Source organism: Ahaetulla prasina, chromosome 10, assembly GCF_028640845.1.
Source record: "Ahaetulla prasina isolate Xishuangbanna chromosome 10, ASM2864084v1, whole genome shotgun sequence".
NCBI classification, from domain to species: domain Eukaryota; kingdom Metazoa; phylum Chordata; class Lepidosauria; order Squamata; family Colubridae; genus Ahaetulla; species Ahaetulla prasina.
In genome coordinates, this window is record NC_080548.1 from 32,957,628 (window position 1) to 32,972,353 (window position 14,726).

The window sequence follows — 14,726 nt, forward strand, 5'->3', positions numbered from 1 at the left end:
GTCACCCACCCACCTGGAAGGTCTCGCGTTCAAGACGTACAATGACCCCGACGGTCTGGGGGTCCAGCAACACTAGTTCTCCCAGCTCATGCTGGCCCCCCACATCCACACCAGAGGCCGTCTCGGAGCAGAGTTGAAGGTCTCGGGGGAGAACTTTGAGCTGTGGAGAAACAGGAGGTCAATGTTTCTTGTAGACGTTTCATGACCAAACTACATAACATCATCATGTTAGAAGGGAGTGAAGTTTGTGGAGAGGAGGAGGAGAAGGGGAAGAGGAGTAAGATGACGACTGTGAGGTCCTTGGTGCCTCTCTGAGCCTGATGGTTTTCCTGCAGACATTTCATGACACAACTAGGGAACATCATCAGGGTTAGAAGGGAGTGGGGTTTGCTCTCTGTTTATATACTAGCGGCGTGCCCTATCTGTGTAGGTGGGGTGATGTTTTTTTCTTGGTAGTGAAACAGAGAACAAACCCCCATTCCCTTCTAGCATTGATAAAGTTCCCTAGTCGGGTCGTGAAACATCTGCAAAGAAACAGCCAGCCTGAGAAAGCAACAAGGTCAGGCCCATAACTCAAGAGCAAATGCCTTGCAGACCACGAATTCCGTGGGGCCGCTTGGCCACTCACCTCATGCATCGTCAGGTCAGAGAAAAGAATGACAAAGTTTTCCTCCACGCGGACGATCAGCCCCGTGTCACCCTCAAAGCGGCCAGCGATGACCTTCACGTGATCTCCCATTTTGAAGTATTTGCGCAGTTCCTGAGCCGGGAACTCCAGCATATCCTGGAGGAGGGGGAACAAAAGAGCAGCTGGTGGTGTTGTGGTCCGCCAGCAGCCTGCAGAGCTGGCAGCAGAGTCGATGAGGCTGAGGAAGAACATGGGCCAGTCCTGGAGGCTGGGGAAGGCCCGGATGAGGGCCCAGATGAGGCAGAGGTGGGGCCAGGGCCATCTGGGAGTGATGTGCAGACTCCGGAGCCTCCAGAGGCTGACAATGAGGCAGAGGAATCGGAGGAACCTGTTTCTAGTGCACGTGTGAGAAGAGCTGCCAGAAGGCAAGAGCAGCTCAAGCAAAGAGGATGACTGGCCCCTCCTATAAGGCTTAAAAGACCAGCAACGGCGTTTGGGCTCTTTGTCGAAAAACAACGTTGATAGACTTGCTCCTTGTCTTGCTGCATTTATTTCTTGTCGACGTCTTCTGCTTTTGAACTTTTGCGAAGGAAAGCCTTTGGCAGTTTGCCTAATTAGACCAAGGTTGGTGATAAGACTGAAGAATTGTGTTATGAAGAATTTGCTTTGATTTAGTTTGGACTACGCTGAGAATGAGTTAATTCTCAGCTGTTCTAAGAAAGTCTGTTTGTTTTTGAACTGATTGCATCTAATTCTATCTATTTGGGCCTGGGTCACAACAGGTGGGGGACGAGAGCACTCCCTGCAAATAGGGAATGTGTGTATGGGGGTGTTTTTGTTTGTTGGATGGGAAACGAGGGTCTGGCCCTTGCAGAGGAGAGGTCAGATGTTGAGTTTTCGGCAGAGAAATTCCAAGGGCCTCCACTTGCAGCACAATTTTTCAGCCTTAGTAACTTTAAGATATGTAGACTTCAACTTCAATTTCTGGGAATTGAAGTCCACTCATCTGGCTGGGGAATTCTGGGAGGTGAATTCACAAATGCTGGCTGGGGAATTCTGGGAATTGAAGTCCACACATCTTAAAAGTTGCTAAGGTTAGCAATTCCTGACTTATAGGAAGGGTTCATATAACACCCCAAGGCAAAGGAGGCCTCCTCGAGCAGGGGGCTGTAAGAATCAAACTAAATGTCATTTATACAGGAAAATAAGCCACAGGAAAGCACACCATCTGAAGGAGCAGGTGCGGTGGGTTTTTCCTGCTCCAAAGCCTTGGAAGACAGCCCAGTTTACACAACCCTGGAAGACACGGACTCAGGTTAACCCAGGCTTGCCTTCCAGACCAGACAGGAACCCCCTCTTGCTTGGGGTCAGGACGCAGCCCTCGGGGAGAGAGAGAGAGGTAGCTGGTTCTCAGCCCCACAGCTGCAGCAGGGTCTTCTTCACCTGAGGCCCCACAGGCAGACAAATGGTGACTTGCTTTTTGTAAAGGTAGGAAACGGGCAGGCTGAAGCTAAGAGCCAGAGAAATGGCCAAGAGGGTCCCTACCTTGAGGTCTTCGTGCCTGGGCATGATGGTGATCTTGTTCCCGTCCACGCTCAGGATCTTTCCCTGCAGGTTGATCAACTCCCCTTCGCACACCTCCACGTTGTCTCCCGGCTGGAAGTTGTGTTCCCGTTCCTTCCCTGAAACCACAACAGGAAGGCGTGGAGATGCGCTTTCCAGTGGGCTCCTTCAAGGGCCTTCCGACAGGCAGAGGGGTTTGCCCTTAGCCAGGAGCCAGAAAAGGTGGCCTGGTCATAGCTGAACATGTGGGGCACCCGATGTCCTCTTCCCGGGAGCCCCCAAGGACCTGCCAATTCAAGGCAGTGTCCCCTCGGGAGAAGGGACGAAAGGCAGGGGACGCACCTGTGCTCTCGGTCACCACCTCCAAGTCAATCCCTTCGGGCTGGTCCTCAAATTTCTCCAGCTCGGACAAAGTGGGCTTCACTCCATCGGTGATCTGAGTCAAAAAAAAGACCCAGCGATTGGGGAGGGCCAGCAGAAATTAACCCAGAGGACCCTCGAGACAGGAACCAGAACTGGACCCCAAGCTGGCAATGCTTCTTTTGCTGATAGCAAAAGAAGAATCTCTGTGGCTCAGCTTGCATGGTGGGCTCCTGGGCGCTCTCTGAGCTTGGTGGGTTTTTACCCAACTAGGGAACATCATGAATGCTAGAAGGGAGGTGTGTGCATGCAGGGAGGAGGAAGAGGAGAACTGTGGGGTCCTTGGTGCTCTCTTGAGCTTGGTGGTTTCCTTGCAGACATTTCATTACCAAACTAGGGAACATCATCAGTAATAGAAGCGAGGTGTGCATGTGCATGATGGAGGAGGAGGAGGAGGAGGAGGAGGAGGAGGAGGAGGAGGAGGAGAACAACTGTGGGGACCTTGATGCTCCCTGAGCTTGGTGGTTTTCTGCAGAGGTTTCATTACCCAACTAGATAACATCATTAGTGCTAGAAGAGGGGTTTGCCCTTAGCCAGGAGCCAGAAAAGGTGGCCTGGTCATAGCTGAACATGTGGGGCACCCGATGTCCTCTTCCCGGGAGCCCCCAAGGACCTGCCAATTCAAGGCAGTGTCCCCTCGGGAGAAGGGACGAAAGGCAGGGGACGCACCTGTGCTCTCGGTCACCACCTCCAAGTCAATCCCTTCGGGCTGGTCCTCAAATTTCTCCAGCTCGGACAAAGTGGGCTTCACTCCATCGGTGATCTGGAGTCAAAAAAAAAAGAGCCAGCGATTGGGGAGGGCGAGCAGAAATTAACCCAGAGGACCCTCGAGACAGGAACCAGAACTGGACCCCAAGCTGGCAATGCTTCTTTTGCTGATAGCAAAAGAAGAATCTCTGTGGCTCCGCTTGCATGGTGGGCTCCTGGGCGCTCTCTGAGCTTGGTGGGTTTTTGCAGACGTTTCATGACCCAACTAGGGAACATCATGAATGCTAGAAGGGAGGTGTGTGCATGCAGGGAGGAGGAAGAGGAGAACTGTGGGGTCCTTTGTGCTCTCTTGAGCTTGGTGGTTTCCTTGCAGACATTTCATTACCAAACTAGGGAACATCATCAGTAATAGAAGCGAGGTGTGCATGTGCATGATGGAGGAGGAGGAGGAGGAGGAGGAGAACAACAACTGTGGGGACCTTGATGCTCCCTGAGCTTGGTGGGTTTCTGCAGAGGTTTCATTACCCAACTAGATAACATCATTAGTGCTAGAAGAGAGGGGGGTTTGTGGAGAGGAGGAAGAGGAAAAAGACTGTGGGGTCGTTGAAGCTCTCTATTGATATACTAGTGGCTAGTATATATACTCAGTAGTGGCACTGATTATGTGATCTAGGTTGGTACTGCAACGTCTGCAAGAAGGGAGCACCAAGGTCCCCGGAGTCCCCCTCCCCCTCATCTTTTGCTTCCATCGCAAAAACTCCACACCCTTCCAGCATTGATGACATTCCCTAGCATTAAAAACGTTAAAACACTCAGCATTAAAACATTAAAAATTAACAAGACTAGATGAAAAGGGACAATGAGCATATTGGTGCGTAAAATATTGGTCCACGAGCTGTGAACACCCATCCCGGACTGAGAAGAATCCCGCCCTGCCAAGCAGCCCCCATCCTCACCACAGCCAGCATGGCGAAGCTCTTGAAGAGGAACCCTTTCCGGCTGTAGCGATTCCCTTCGAAGATGAGGAAATCCCCATCGGAGGCCACGTCACCACCCAAAGATCTGGAAGGGGAGGAGGAAGAGAGGTTTGGTGAAAAAGCTCCCACTGGGACAGGACTGAAGGAAATCCAGCGGCTCCCCCCACCCCCACCCCCACCCCACCCCGAGAAGGGTGAGTTAAGCCAAAGCAGAACAGGACAAATCAACCCAAAGCAGTTTTTCCACATAGCAGAATAACAGAGTCGGAAGGGACTTTAGAGGCCTTCTAGTCCAACCCCCTGGTCAGACAGGAGACCCTCGACCGTTTCAGTCAAGTGGTTATCCAGTTTCTTCTTAAAACCATCCAGTGATAGAGAACCTACAATGTCTGGTAGCAAGCTGTTCCACTGGTTAATTGTCCTCACTGTCAATATGTTTCTCCTTAAGTTCCAGGCTGCTCCTCTCCTTGGTTAGTTTCCATCCGTTCCTTCTCGTCCTGCCCTCAGGGGCTTTGGAGAAGAGGTGGACCCGCTCTTCTTTGGGGCAAGCCCCTGAGATATTGGACGCTGCTATCATGTCTCCCCCTAGCCCTTCTTTTCATTTAGGCTAGATAAGCAGGTAGTCCTCGACTTATGACAATTCTTGTTAAGTGAGACATTTGTTGAGTTTTGGCCCATTTTACGACCCCCTGCCAGAGTTGTTAAGTGATTCACTGCAGCTGCTAAGTTAGTCACCCGCTTGTTCAGTGACTCTGGCTACCCCATTGACTTTGCTTGTCAGAAGGTCGCAAAAGGGGATCCCGTGATCCCGGGGACACTGTCACGAGTCAGTTGCCAAACCGTCTGAATTTTGATCCCATTCAACCATGGGAATGCTGCAAAGGTCGTAATTGTGAATTGCTTTTTTCAGGGCCGCTGTAACTTCCAGTGGTCACTAAACAAACTGTTGTAATTCAAGGACTACTTCTACCCAGTTCCTACCACCATTCCCTGTGCCTCTCCCTACACTGAACCGTCCAATCATTCTGTGCTCCTGAGCTCCACCCGCCTTTCCTAAGGCCAATTCCGTCTCTCCGGCATGGCTGACTCACCGGATCTTTTCTGCATCAAAGAGCCGTTGTGGGGGACGCTTGAACTTCTTCCATTTTGCTACCCAATCTTTCTGCAAATGGGGAGAGATTTGGATGAACTGTTAGCCAAATACGTAGATCTTTAGAAAAAGAGGCTTATTTGCTTTTTGCATTTTATTATTTCACAATGGCTTCTCTAGGGCTCTGTGTCAGGGTTCCAAGTAATACACCCACAGCAAACAGAACTCCAAGACAGGTGACCTCCTCAAAGAACACGTTTATTGGATGTACCATATTGGTCACAGACTGGTGAAAACCGACTCTAAAGATCCCCATGGTTTTCATCTAATTAAAAGTTTTTCCCCCTTCCCCCAAATAATCAGTCACGTTGTCCAATGAAGGTGCCGTCCGGTTGCTTGGAAACTTCACTCCTCCTCTCTCCAGCCACCTGTGGGAATGTCCTTGGTGCTCAGGGGAAACTATTTTGTTTTGGCCAAATAACTATCTCTATTCCCCCCTCCCTCAGCACCGTAGTGCAGGGGTGTCAGAATCAAGGCCCGCAGGCCAGATCCAGCCCATGGGGTGCTTAGAACTGGCTCGCAGGCCTGCCCTGAAAACAGCAAAGGACCGGCCCGTGATGCCTCTGCTAGCGAAAACGGAGCTCGGGAGGGCTGCATGTGGCCTTCCCGGGCACCGTTGTCACCTGCAATGGCCTCTTGCAACCCTCTCAGCGAAAACGGAGGCTGCACACAGCCTCCCCGAGGTCTGTTTTTGCTGACAGAGGGATGCAGGAGACCACCGTGGCTGAAAATGGAGCCTCGATGAGTGACATCAAGCTGGTCACCCCCCCACCCAAGTCAAACATAACATATGTATTTTATATTTAAATTATCAGCCAAATTGAATAAGCTTTTTAATTCTGGTTTTATTGTATTGTATTTGATTGTTATTTTATCTGGCTGTTAACCGCCCTGAGTCCTTCGGGAGAAGGGCAGTATAGAAATTAAAATATTATTATTATATCCATGATGTGGCCCTCAATGAAATGGGAGTTTGACACCCCTGCCATAGTGGCAACACTGAAGCCTCCAAGATGGCCTCAGTCAGGCCAGCTTCAGAGTTGACCCTCTGACTTTAGTCTTCATCTCTTCCTTACCACCTTAAGGAAGAAAGCAAGGATTCAACGGCAGTAAATAAGCAGGCGGAGGACTGGTGTTGGGAAGGATGAGAGGATATCTGAAATGATACTCCAAATAACGCTGCAACTGTCTTATAAAACGGAAGACCAGGCAACTGCTCCAACCCCAAACGTTAACCATGATTAAAAGAAGAAAAAGGAAAAGTTCAATGTATTTAAATCCAGAGATCTTCCCTCGAAGGTCACACATCACCTACCTGGCTCATTCGAGCTTTGATGCGATCAAAATCGATGCGCGGAATCATCTTGAGCGAGATCTGATTCTGGCTCGGCTCCACATAATCCACCTAACAACAAAAGAAGGAAGCGGCTTCGGTCAGTGCGGAGGGCCTCTGAGGTGAAATCACAAACACAGGGGGTCCTCGCCTTACGACTGCAATTGAGCCCAGAATTTATGGCGCTAAGTGAGAAACTTACTAAGTGAGGTTCGCCCCGTTTTACGACCTTTCTGGCTGCAGTCATTGGGTGAATCGCTGCACTTCTCAAATGAGTAACACCATTGTTAAGTAAATCGGGCTTCCCCATTGACTTGGCTTTTGGAAAGTCACAAAAGGGGATCGTGTGACCCAGGGACACTGCGACCGTCATAACTGTGAGTTAATTTCCAAGCATCTGAATGTAAATCACGAGACTGTGGAGGTGCTGCAACGGTCATAAGTGTGAGAAATGATCATAAGTCACTCTTTTCAGTGCCACTGTAACTTTGAGTGGTCACTAAATGAACTGTTGTAAGCCAAGGACTACCTGTAGATCCTGTTATGACCAAGGCCCAAGTAGTGATTACTTAACACAATTCCTTGATGAACCTATCTTTTCTTTCATGTACACCGAGAGCGTATGCACCAAGACAAATTTCTTCTGTGTCCAATCACACTTGGCCAATAAAATTCTATTCTATTCTATTCTATTCAGTCCTCAACAAATTTATTTTATTAAAACAGCTGAGAATTAATTCATTCTCAGCTTAGTCCAAAACAAAATTCTTCATAACCAGTCCTTCCGCCTTATCATCAACCTTTGATGTCTTTGGCAACCTGCCAAAGACTTTTCTTGGCAAAACCCCCACAAAGTTCAACAGATGCTGACAAGAAGCACGGAAATCAACGTTGCTTGTTGCTGCCCTTTAAGCCTTATGGGAGGGGCCAATCATCTTCTGGCCTTACTCCAGAGTCGTCCCTTTTGCTTTAGCTGCTCTTGCCTTCTCTGCTGTCCACCTCTGGAGGCTCCAGAGTCCGCACATCGCTCCCAGATGGCCCTGGCCCCAACTCTGCCTCCGATGCAGAACCCTTGTCCGGGCCTTCCCAACTCCAGGACTGGCTCCTCCCCAGCCCCCTCACTGTCTGAATCCGTTGCCAGGTCCACGGGCTGATAGCGGACCACAACAGATCCCTAACAAATCTCTTTCCTTGCTAGGGAATGTCATGGTTAACGTTATCCCGTTTCCTTCTGAAAAATGTGCCGTCTAAACTCGGCTCACCTGAGCGATGTCACTTTTGTAGATTCCCCTCTTGAGTCGCACCCAAGATTTGGGCTTGAGGTTGGTCATCTCTTTCACCACCTTCAGGACGTCAGTCATCTCCTTGATGGGCACCATCTGCTGGTTCCAGTAGCCCATCCGGAGGTTGCCCACCCCTTCGATGGCCTGCTTCACGTGGGTCTGCTTGTAAGCCTCCACGTAGATGTAGCCCTTCACATGCTCAGGAGCCACCACCGATTTGATCTGCAAGGGCTGCAAAGACACACCAGCAGGCAGGAGGGGAGGTTACGCAGGGCAGGAGTTGCGAAGGTGCAGTAAGAAGCCTTCCCCCTTGTTATTGCCAGAAATACGCAAAAGGTATCATGCATGAGACAACAGGTTCAAGTGACTTTAGATCAATCACCAGGAGATGGTGAGTTCTAGTCCCATTTTAGCCATGAAAGCCAGCTGGGTGACTGTGAGTCAATTACCAGGAGATGGTGAGTTCTAGTCCTGCCTTAGGCAGGAAAGCCAGATGGGCGATTTTGGGCCAGTCCCTCCCTCTGTCTCTGCCCTATCCACTTCACACAGCTGCTGTGGGGAAGGAGCATTGTGTTCGTTTGCTGCTTTGAGTTGTCAATAACAATTTTAATGGCTGGTTATCAATAAAATAAGGCACCAGGGGAGTCAAAAGATCTTGTGTACAAGAAACCACCTCTCTGATTTTTCTCCATAGTTCTTTTAAAACAGGATAAGGCCTTCTACTACTCTCCCAAAGTCTTAGCCATGACCCTACTTGTAGCCAGAGGATTCAGGAGAGATTCCTAATTTTATGGCTGAGCAGCCAGGCCAAGAAAGGCCCAAGACTCGGGGAACTTATGAATGGACACAAGTCTCCCATATCCAGGGGCCCAAGGACAAAGCCAAACCAGACCCACGAAATCTTCCTCCTTTCCCCACTTTCCAACCCACTCACTGTGTCCGTGAACTGGTAGGCGATGAACTTCCTCATCAGGGCAATCGTGGTGGAACGCTCTTCTCCAATCTGGAGGGGAACACAAGAGAAACAGCAGTGGCAATAGGGCTCCAGGACAGCCCGAGGGCCACCTGACCTCATCCCCACCGTTCATGCCACAGGCACTGTTTGGTTAAGCTTCAGGGTTGAAAGGATTAGCCAGTGACATCACCTATGCCTGGGGGATGCCCATGGGGGCTCTGTTCATGTCTACATCAAGGGAGCTGGAGCCACTGACGGGAACTCACCCCACTGCAGCAACACCTGGGTCTCGAATACGGGCTTGCTAACCTCCAGCCCAGCCTCCTAGCCCCGTGAGCCCACCGTGCTCCTGCCACCTGACCTGAAGTCAAAGCAGCCGCTTCATGAGGATAACCGAGTTCGTTTGTTTATAAAATTTATTGGCTGACCATCTTATCATAGGGTGACTCTGGGCAGTTTAGTTTTATATATATAGTTAAAATATAAAAAAACATTAAAACCACAGAGACATAGGGAGGGGAGGTGTGGGATCTGTTATTACTCAATCAAACCCCTCCACTGTGCTGTTCCCCCACTGGGGCCCAGCTAATCTTGACCCACGAAGACTTACCTTACATTTCACCGTCCAAAGATTGGGGTCCCTGAATGGGAGGGAAAACAAAGCCCATAAGGTTGGTTTGTCCCATCCAACAAGGGGACTCAAGGGGTCTTGGCTGGGCCCCTTCAGCCACCACCACTGCTGCCCTGGGCCCCCAACAAACTCTCCTCGCAACACCCTGCAGGTAAAATCCATCGTCTCTTACTTGACTCCCGGAAGTAGCTGCTGTTGTGTAATGTCATCAGAAAGCTCGTCAGAGCCTCCATACACACTAGAGAGACCAAAGGAAAAAGAAACCCTGGCTGAAACGCCGGAAGAACCCAGGACACGAGACCACTGATCAGGAACCAAAGGGGACTCTTAGCAGAGGAGATGCCCCTACTCACGTCTCGCCTACAGAAGACTTGGCGTATTTCTTCATGTAATACTCGCCCAGCTCTTCTTCTCTTTGGTCCCTGAAAAAAGTGGCAGAAACAGAGACCAGAGAAGTAGAAAAAAAGGAGGAATTGTTGGAATGTATTTTTATACAACAACCACAGTAGTATTCAGCCAGTAGATGGCAGTGTTTACAAGTTTGAATCTATGATATATAAGCTATGCTTTTTTGTTCTAAGTAGAACTTGTTTCCAGTTACAGTAAAACAGTTGAGCAGTAAAACACATGGTGACTGTACTCTTTGCTCTGTGGTGCTATATATATAAACAGAATTTCTAACAGGAACGAACCACATGGTTGTAAGTCCTCCTATAACTGGGAACTATACATATATGTGGGTGTTTTAGGCTGTTATTGTATTTTATTAAATTATTTGCCATCCAGTTCTCTTTCACATTTTTCTGGACAGCTTCTAATCTGCTAAACCAGAATTATAGATTAAAAGTAAGACAATATAGTATTAAAGTTAACAAATAGCTAAGATAGTGATGGGCTATATAAAGGAGTAGGTTCATCTCTTTAATCTAGGGTTCCCCAAATTTGGCAACCTCAGGTAGGGAGCCCAGAAGAGCTCCCCCCAACTCCCGGAATGCCCCTTTCCTATTACCTCCACAAGTTCTGCAGTCTCCGGGCTCCAGAGCGGTCTTCGTCCAGCACCACATTGTCGATGTTGGAGGCTAAGAAGAAAGACAGGAGTTGGCAAAGGGCAGGAGGGGAAGGAGAAGCAGAGAGGCAGCGGGCAAATTTCAGGAGAAAGCCAAGAAGGAAGGACCAGCAGCTCTAGACGTGAAGTCTGGTGGCTGGGACAGCCCACTGCTCTCTGCGAAGTCTAGAACGTTTACCAAAAAAGCCCAGAAAAAGGAGGAGAGGAGGAAGAAGGTAGGAAAAAAGAAATACTTTTGCAGCTCTTGCAATCCCCCAGAAAGCTACTGATAACTGCAGCCAGGCTGCCGTATTTCTATGCATTGATAAGGCTCCATTGGCCTTATCAGAACATTCAGGAGACAGAGGCAGAAAAGCAACAGCAGGCTGGCATAATTGCTTGCACACCTGAAGTCCCTGCGCATAGAAAAGAAGCATGCAAAGAGAAGCAACTGGGTTGAAACTGGATTCTTTTCCTATGCACAGAGATTTATTGGCACTCAAGGACATGAACCAAGAACGTCAGTTGCAGATCTTGCAGACGGCTTTTGAACACCTGGACCACTGGACACCCTGCGCTACCTGCAGCAGCTAAGCCTGCGGGCGCTCTTCCCCTCCCCCTCCCCCTTATGGTCCCCCATTCATTCCGTCCCACCTGGCTGAAACGCAGCAGAGAAGGAAGGCAGCTGGTGGAGAGGAGAGGAAAGGAGCTGAAATGGAGAGGAGAAAAACAAAAAACTGTCTTACCTTCGATTTCTTCTGCTCGGGAGGTGGTGGTGGTGGTGGTGGTGGAAAGGCGGACAGTATGAGCCAAATAATATCATCAAAACCAACCACAGGGTGGAGGGGAATGGGAACAGAAAAGCGGAAGGAACAAAATTAAGATGAGGCACAAACCAAGCAGAAGCGAATGAGATGCACAGAAACGCAAAGGAGAAGCCACCAGGAAGTGGGGAGAGGGGAGGGGAGCGCTGGGGACAGGAATAGGGACAGCCTTTGGGGGGGGGAAGGGTTGGGACCCGGGCAGGGGGGGATCTCAGAGGCGCTCAATTACTGTCTCTTGCATTCTGTCAGCTACCGCGCAAAATAGAACCTTATGCATCTCCACAACCAAGGACTTGTTTGTAGTTTTAACCCAGCATTGGGGCTTTATAGAAACATTTGGTTTTTACAGGTTGGGAAGAGGGTACAGACATCCCAGAGAGGAGAAGAGACTGTTTCTAGCTCTGGCAGGAGAAAGCAAAAAAAAAAAAAAAAGACGAAACTTTTGAAAAGTAGTCATAGGTCAACAGACTTTAAGAAGTCCCCAATCATAATGGGAGAAAAAGGAAAACCTCTTCAAAAGACAGCTGGTTAAATTTCTTCCAGCCGGTGGAAGGCCGCTTCCGAAAGCCAAAGGCACCCTGCAAAACGCTGAGATTGTGCTCCCAAATTCCCTACCAGCCTCCTGGAAGTTTTAATCCTGCCTGTGTAGGGAGTGCCCGGTGGGGAAGGTAGGTGGAGAAGAGAAGGAACCCCATCACCACAGGAACTTCAGAGGAAAAGGTATGCCGGACTTGTACGTTTTGCCAGGTCTTGACCGATCCTGATATCTAGAGCTCTCTGGATCTCAGATATCAGCACAGGAACCTGGTCGGCCCTACCTTTCTCCAGGATGTCCTCCGCTCCATCCTCCCACTGATCTTCATCTTCATACTCATCATCAACATCTGGAAAAAGAGAGAACGGGGGAAACCCACACTGTGAGAAACAGAAAGCACTTGGTTACTTCCTGCATACAGGTAAGTCCTTGATTTATGACAATTGAGCCCAAAATTTATGTTGCTATGCAAGAGTTAACTGAATTTAGCCCCATTTTATGGCCTTTCTCGCCACAACTGTTAAGTGAATGATTGCCAATTGCAGTAACCCGGTCGTTAAAGAGAATCTGGATTCCCCATTGACTTTGCTTGTCAGGTCGCAAAAGGGGATCACCTGACTCGGGACACTGCAACCGTCATAAACATGAGTCAATTGGCCAGCGTCCAAATTTTGTACATGTGACCATGCTGCAATGGTCATAAGCATTAAGTAAGTTTGAGGACTGCCTATGTTTTTCACTATCAAACCCCAACTATTAAGGCAGGGCGTTTTTACCAGCTTCATCCAAAATAAAGCCTCCATGTCTGGGTTTTTTTGCAGGGCGATCATCATCTTCGTCTTCCTCCTCGTCATATTCTTCCTCTTCCTCCTCCTCTTCCTCCTCCACTTCTTCTTTCTCGCTTCCTACAACACTGACCCGCTCTTCTGCCTGCAGGGACGAGGGAGAACCCGTCTGGTTAAACTGAAGCTCAATGGAAGCAGCTTCCCTAGGAAGAAAGGGTTGGTCCCCAAGTTTGCCAAAGGGGAATCCTGAACCCCAATTCCCAGCCCTGGGCGGCTCAGGCTCACCTCATTCTCCTCTACCTCCTCAGGCTCACTGCTGCGCTCGCTCTCATCTTCCGAGAAGTTGCTGTCTTCGCTGTCGGACATCTTGACTGCACCCTCTGACCACGGAGGAAGAGAAGCCCGGAAGGAAAATGTTGATGTGTCTGATGGGGAAAGGGGATCGGCTCAGACTGGGACAGATCCACAAAAGGACCCTAGGTGCATAGTTTTCTCTCACCCAGTGAAGGATACGACAATGAGCCAAATTGGTCTAATGCAGGGGTCCCCAGCTCTTGGCCCACTATGACCTATTTGGAATTGAGTGGCAGGTCAGCGTGTGTGCGCATGCAGCCCTTGTGCAAGTGGCGGGGGGGGGGACTTGCACAAGTTGGGCTGCTCACATGGCCTGGTTCCCCTCTTCCCCTCCCCCTCGGCCAGGCCGCCAAGCTGCGAAGGTTGGCCATCGCTGGTCTAGTGGTTAAAGCACCTGGTTAGAAAGTGAGAGATGGTGAGTTCAAGTCCCGCCTTAGCCATGAAAATGAGCTTGGGTGTCTTTGGGCCAGTCCCTTTCTCTCTCAGCCCAGCCCACCTCACAGGGTTGTTGTGATGAGGAAAATAGGAGATATTAGACATGTTCCCCACCGTGAGTTATTTACATAAACAATAAAGGTGGGGTACAAATAGACAAAGAAACACCCTCGAGTGTCCCCACCCACCCACCGGCCTCTGGACTCCTGATTTCCAACCGATGGCGGTAGAAAAAGAGCACTGGATTGTCAAAGGTTAATTTTCATTTTTATACCTTTTCCAGAAGTATTACTGAGTGTTTATGTCGTCAGTTGGGAGGTCTTATCGATCTTGAAATCAATACCCCGCAGACAAAACCCCCTTTGGGGGAGGGGCGGCCCCAGCATCGCCTGCATGGAAGGAGCCTGGCGGCTGGGGATGATGGGCATCGCAGCCTCGGCCCCTGACAGGGCGGGGGCTGGGGACCGTCTCGTCTCGCCGGGGAGGATAGGGCTTGTGGTTCGGAGAGGAGACCGGGGTCTACAGTCCAGGGCCCTTGGGGAGCACCAGGCGAGCGGCTGGGGAGGATGGGAGCTGTAATCCAAGGTCTGCCACGCGGGCAGGGAATTCCCCCGGCGGGAGGGGCTCCCGAGGGGTCAGAGGTCGCCCCGGTTCTCCTGGGCGCCGCTTACCAGGTCCTCGGTCGCTCGGCCGGCGGTCGGGTTACCTCGCCCGGCTTCCTCCTTCCCGAGAGGGGCGAACCGAGTCGCCTCGAAGCAAAACAGAGGCCCCCGCCTCCTAACGCGGAGATTCCGCGAAGTCTCGCGAGAGCCCGGAAAGAGCGCGTCATGTGGGAGCCGGGGTGCTGATTCGACAGGAGACTCCCGCGTGTCTGGGGCAGATGACATCATAACGGGCCGCTCTAGGCCGCGTCTGTCGCCTCGGTCGCTCCTAAAAACCCAATCTCGAAATAGGCGGATATCTTGTTTTCCAGCCGGAGGGCCGTTGACGTAACGGGTGCTGATTGGCTGGCTTGAGGAAACGTCCCAGCCAATGGCAGAGCTCGGAAGCAGAGACTGGATGCCATCTGGACCGGGATGAGCGTCCCTCGTGCTGGGCGA

The 14,726-nt window shown here is 50.4% G+C and overlaps 1 protein-coding gene across 1 annotated transcript in view; it reads right to left on the bottom strand.

Moving 5' to 3' along the window:
* SUPT5H (SPT5 homolog, DSIF elongation factor subunit) overlaps positions 1-14,436 on the bottom strand; it is a 30,739-nt gene extending 16,303 nt beyond the window's left edge. The window contains exons 1-18 of the mRNA XM_058196044.1: positions 14,298-14,436; positions 13,123-13,262; positions 12,829-12,982; positions 12,336-12,401; positions 11,440-11,451; positions 10,658-10,727; positions 10,002-10,070; positions 9,821-9,886; positions 9,628-9,658; positions 8,997-9,065; positions 8,042-8,293; positions 6,762-6,851; positions 5,388-5,458; positions 4,276-4,381; positions 3,281-3,374; positions 2,174-2,310; positions 629-784; positions 14-160 (exon numbers count right to left, since the gene is read on the bottom strand). Coding sequence (XP_058052027.1) covers positions 14-160; positions 629-784; positions 2,174-2,310; positions 3,281-3,374; positions 4,276-4,381; positions 5,388-5,458; positions 6,762-6,851; positions 8,042-8,293; positions 8,997-9,065; positions 9,628-9,658; positions 9,821-9,886; positions 10,002-10,070; positions 10,658-10,727; positions 11,440-11,451; positions 12,336-12,401; positions 12,829-12,982; positions 13,123-13,203 — 1,671 coding nt within the window. The 5' untranslated portion in view covers positions 13,204-13,262; positions 14,298-14,436. The remainder of the gene's footprint in view (positions 1-13; positions 161-628; positions 785-2,173; positions 2,311-3,280; positions 3,375-4,275; positions 4,382-5,387; positions 5,459-6,761; positions 6,852-8,041; positions 8,294-8,996; positions 9,066-9,627; positions 9,659-9,820; positions 9,887-10,001; positions 10,071-10,657; positions 10,728-11,439; positions 11,452-12,335; positions 12,402-12,828; positions 12,983-13,122; positions 13,263-14,297) is intronic.
* Positions 14,437-14,726: the final 290 nt, after the last annotated feature.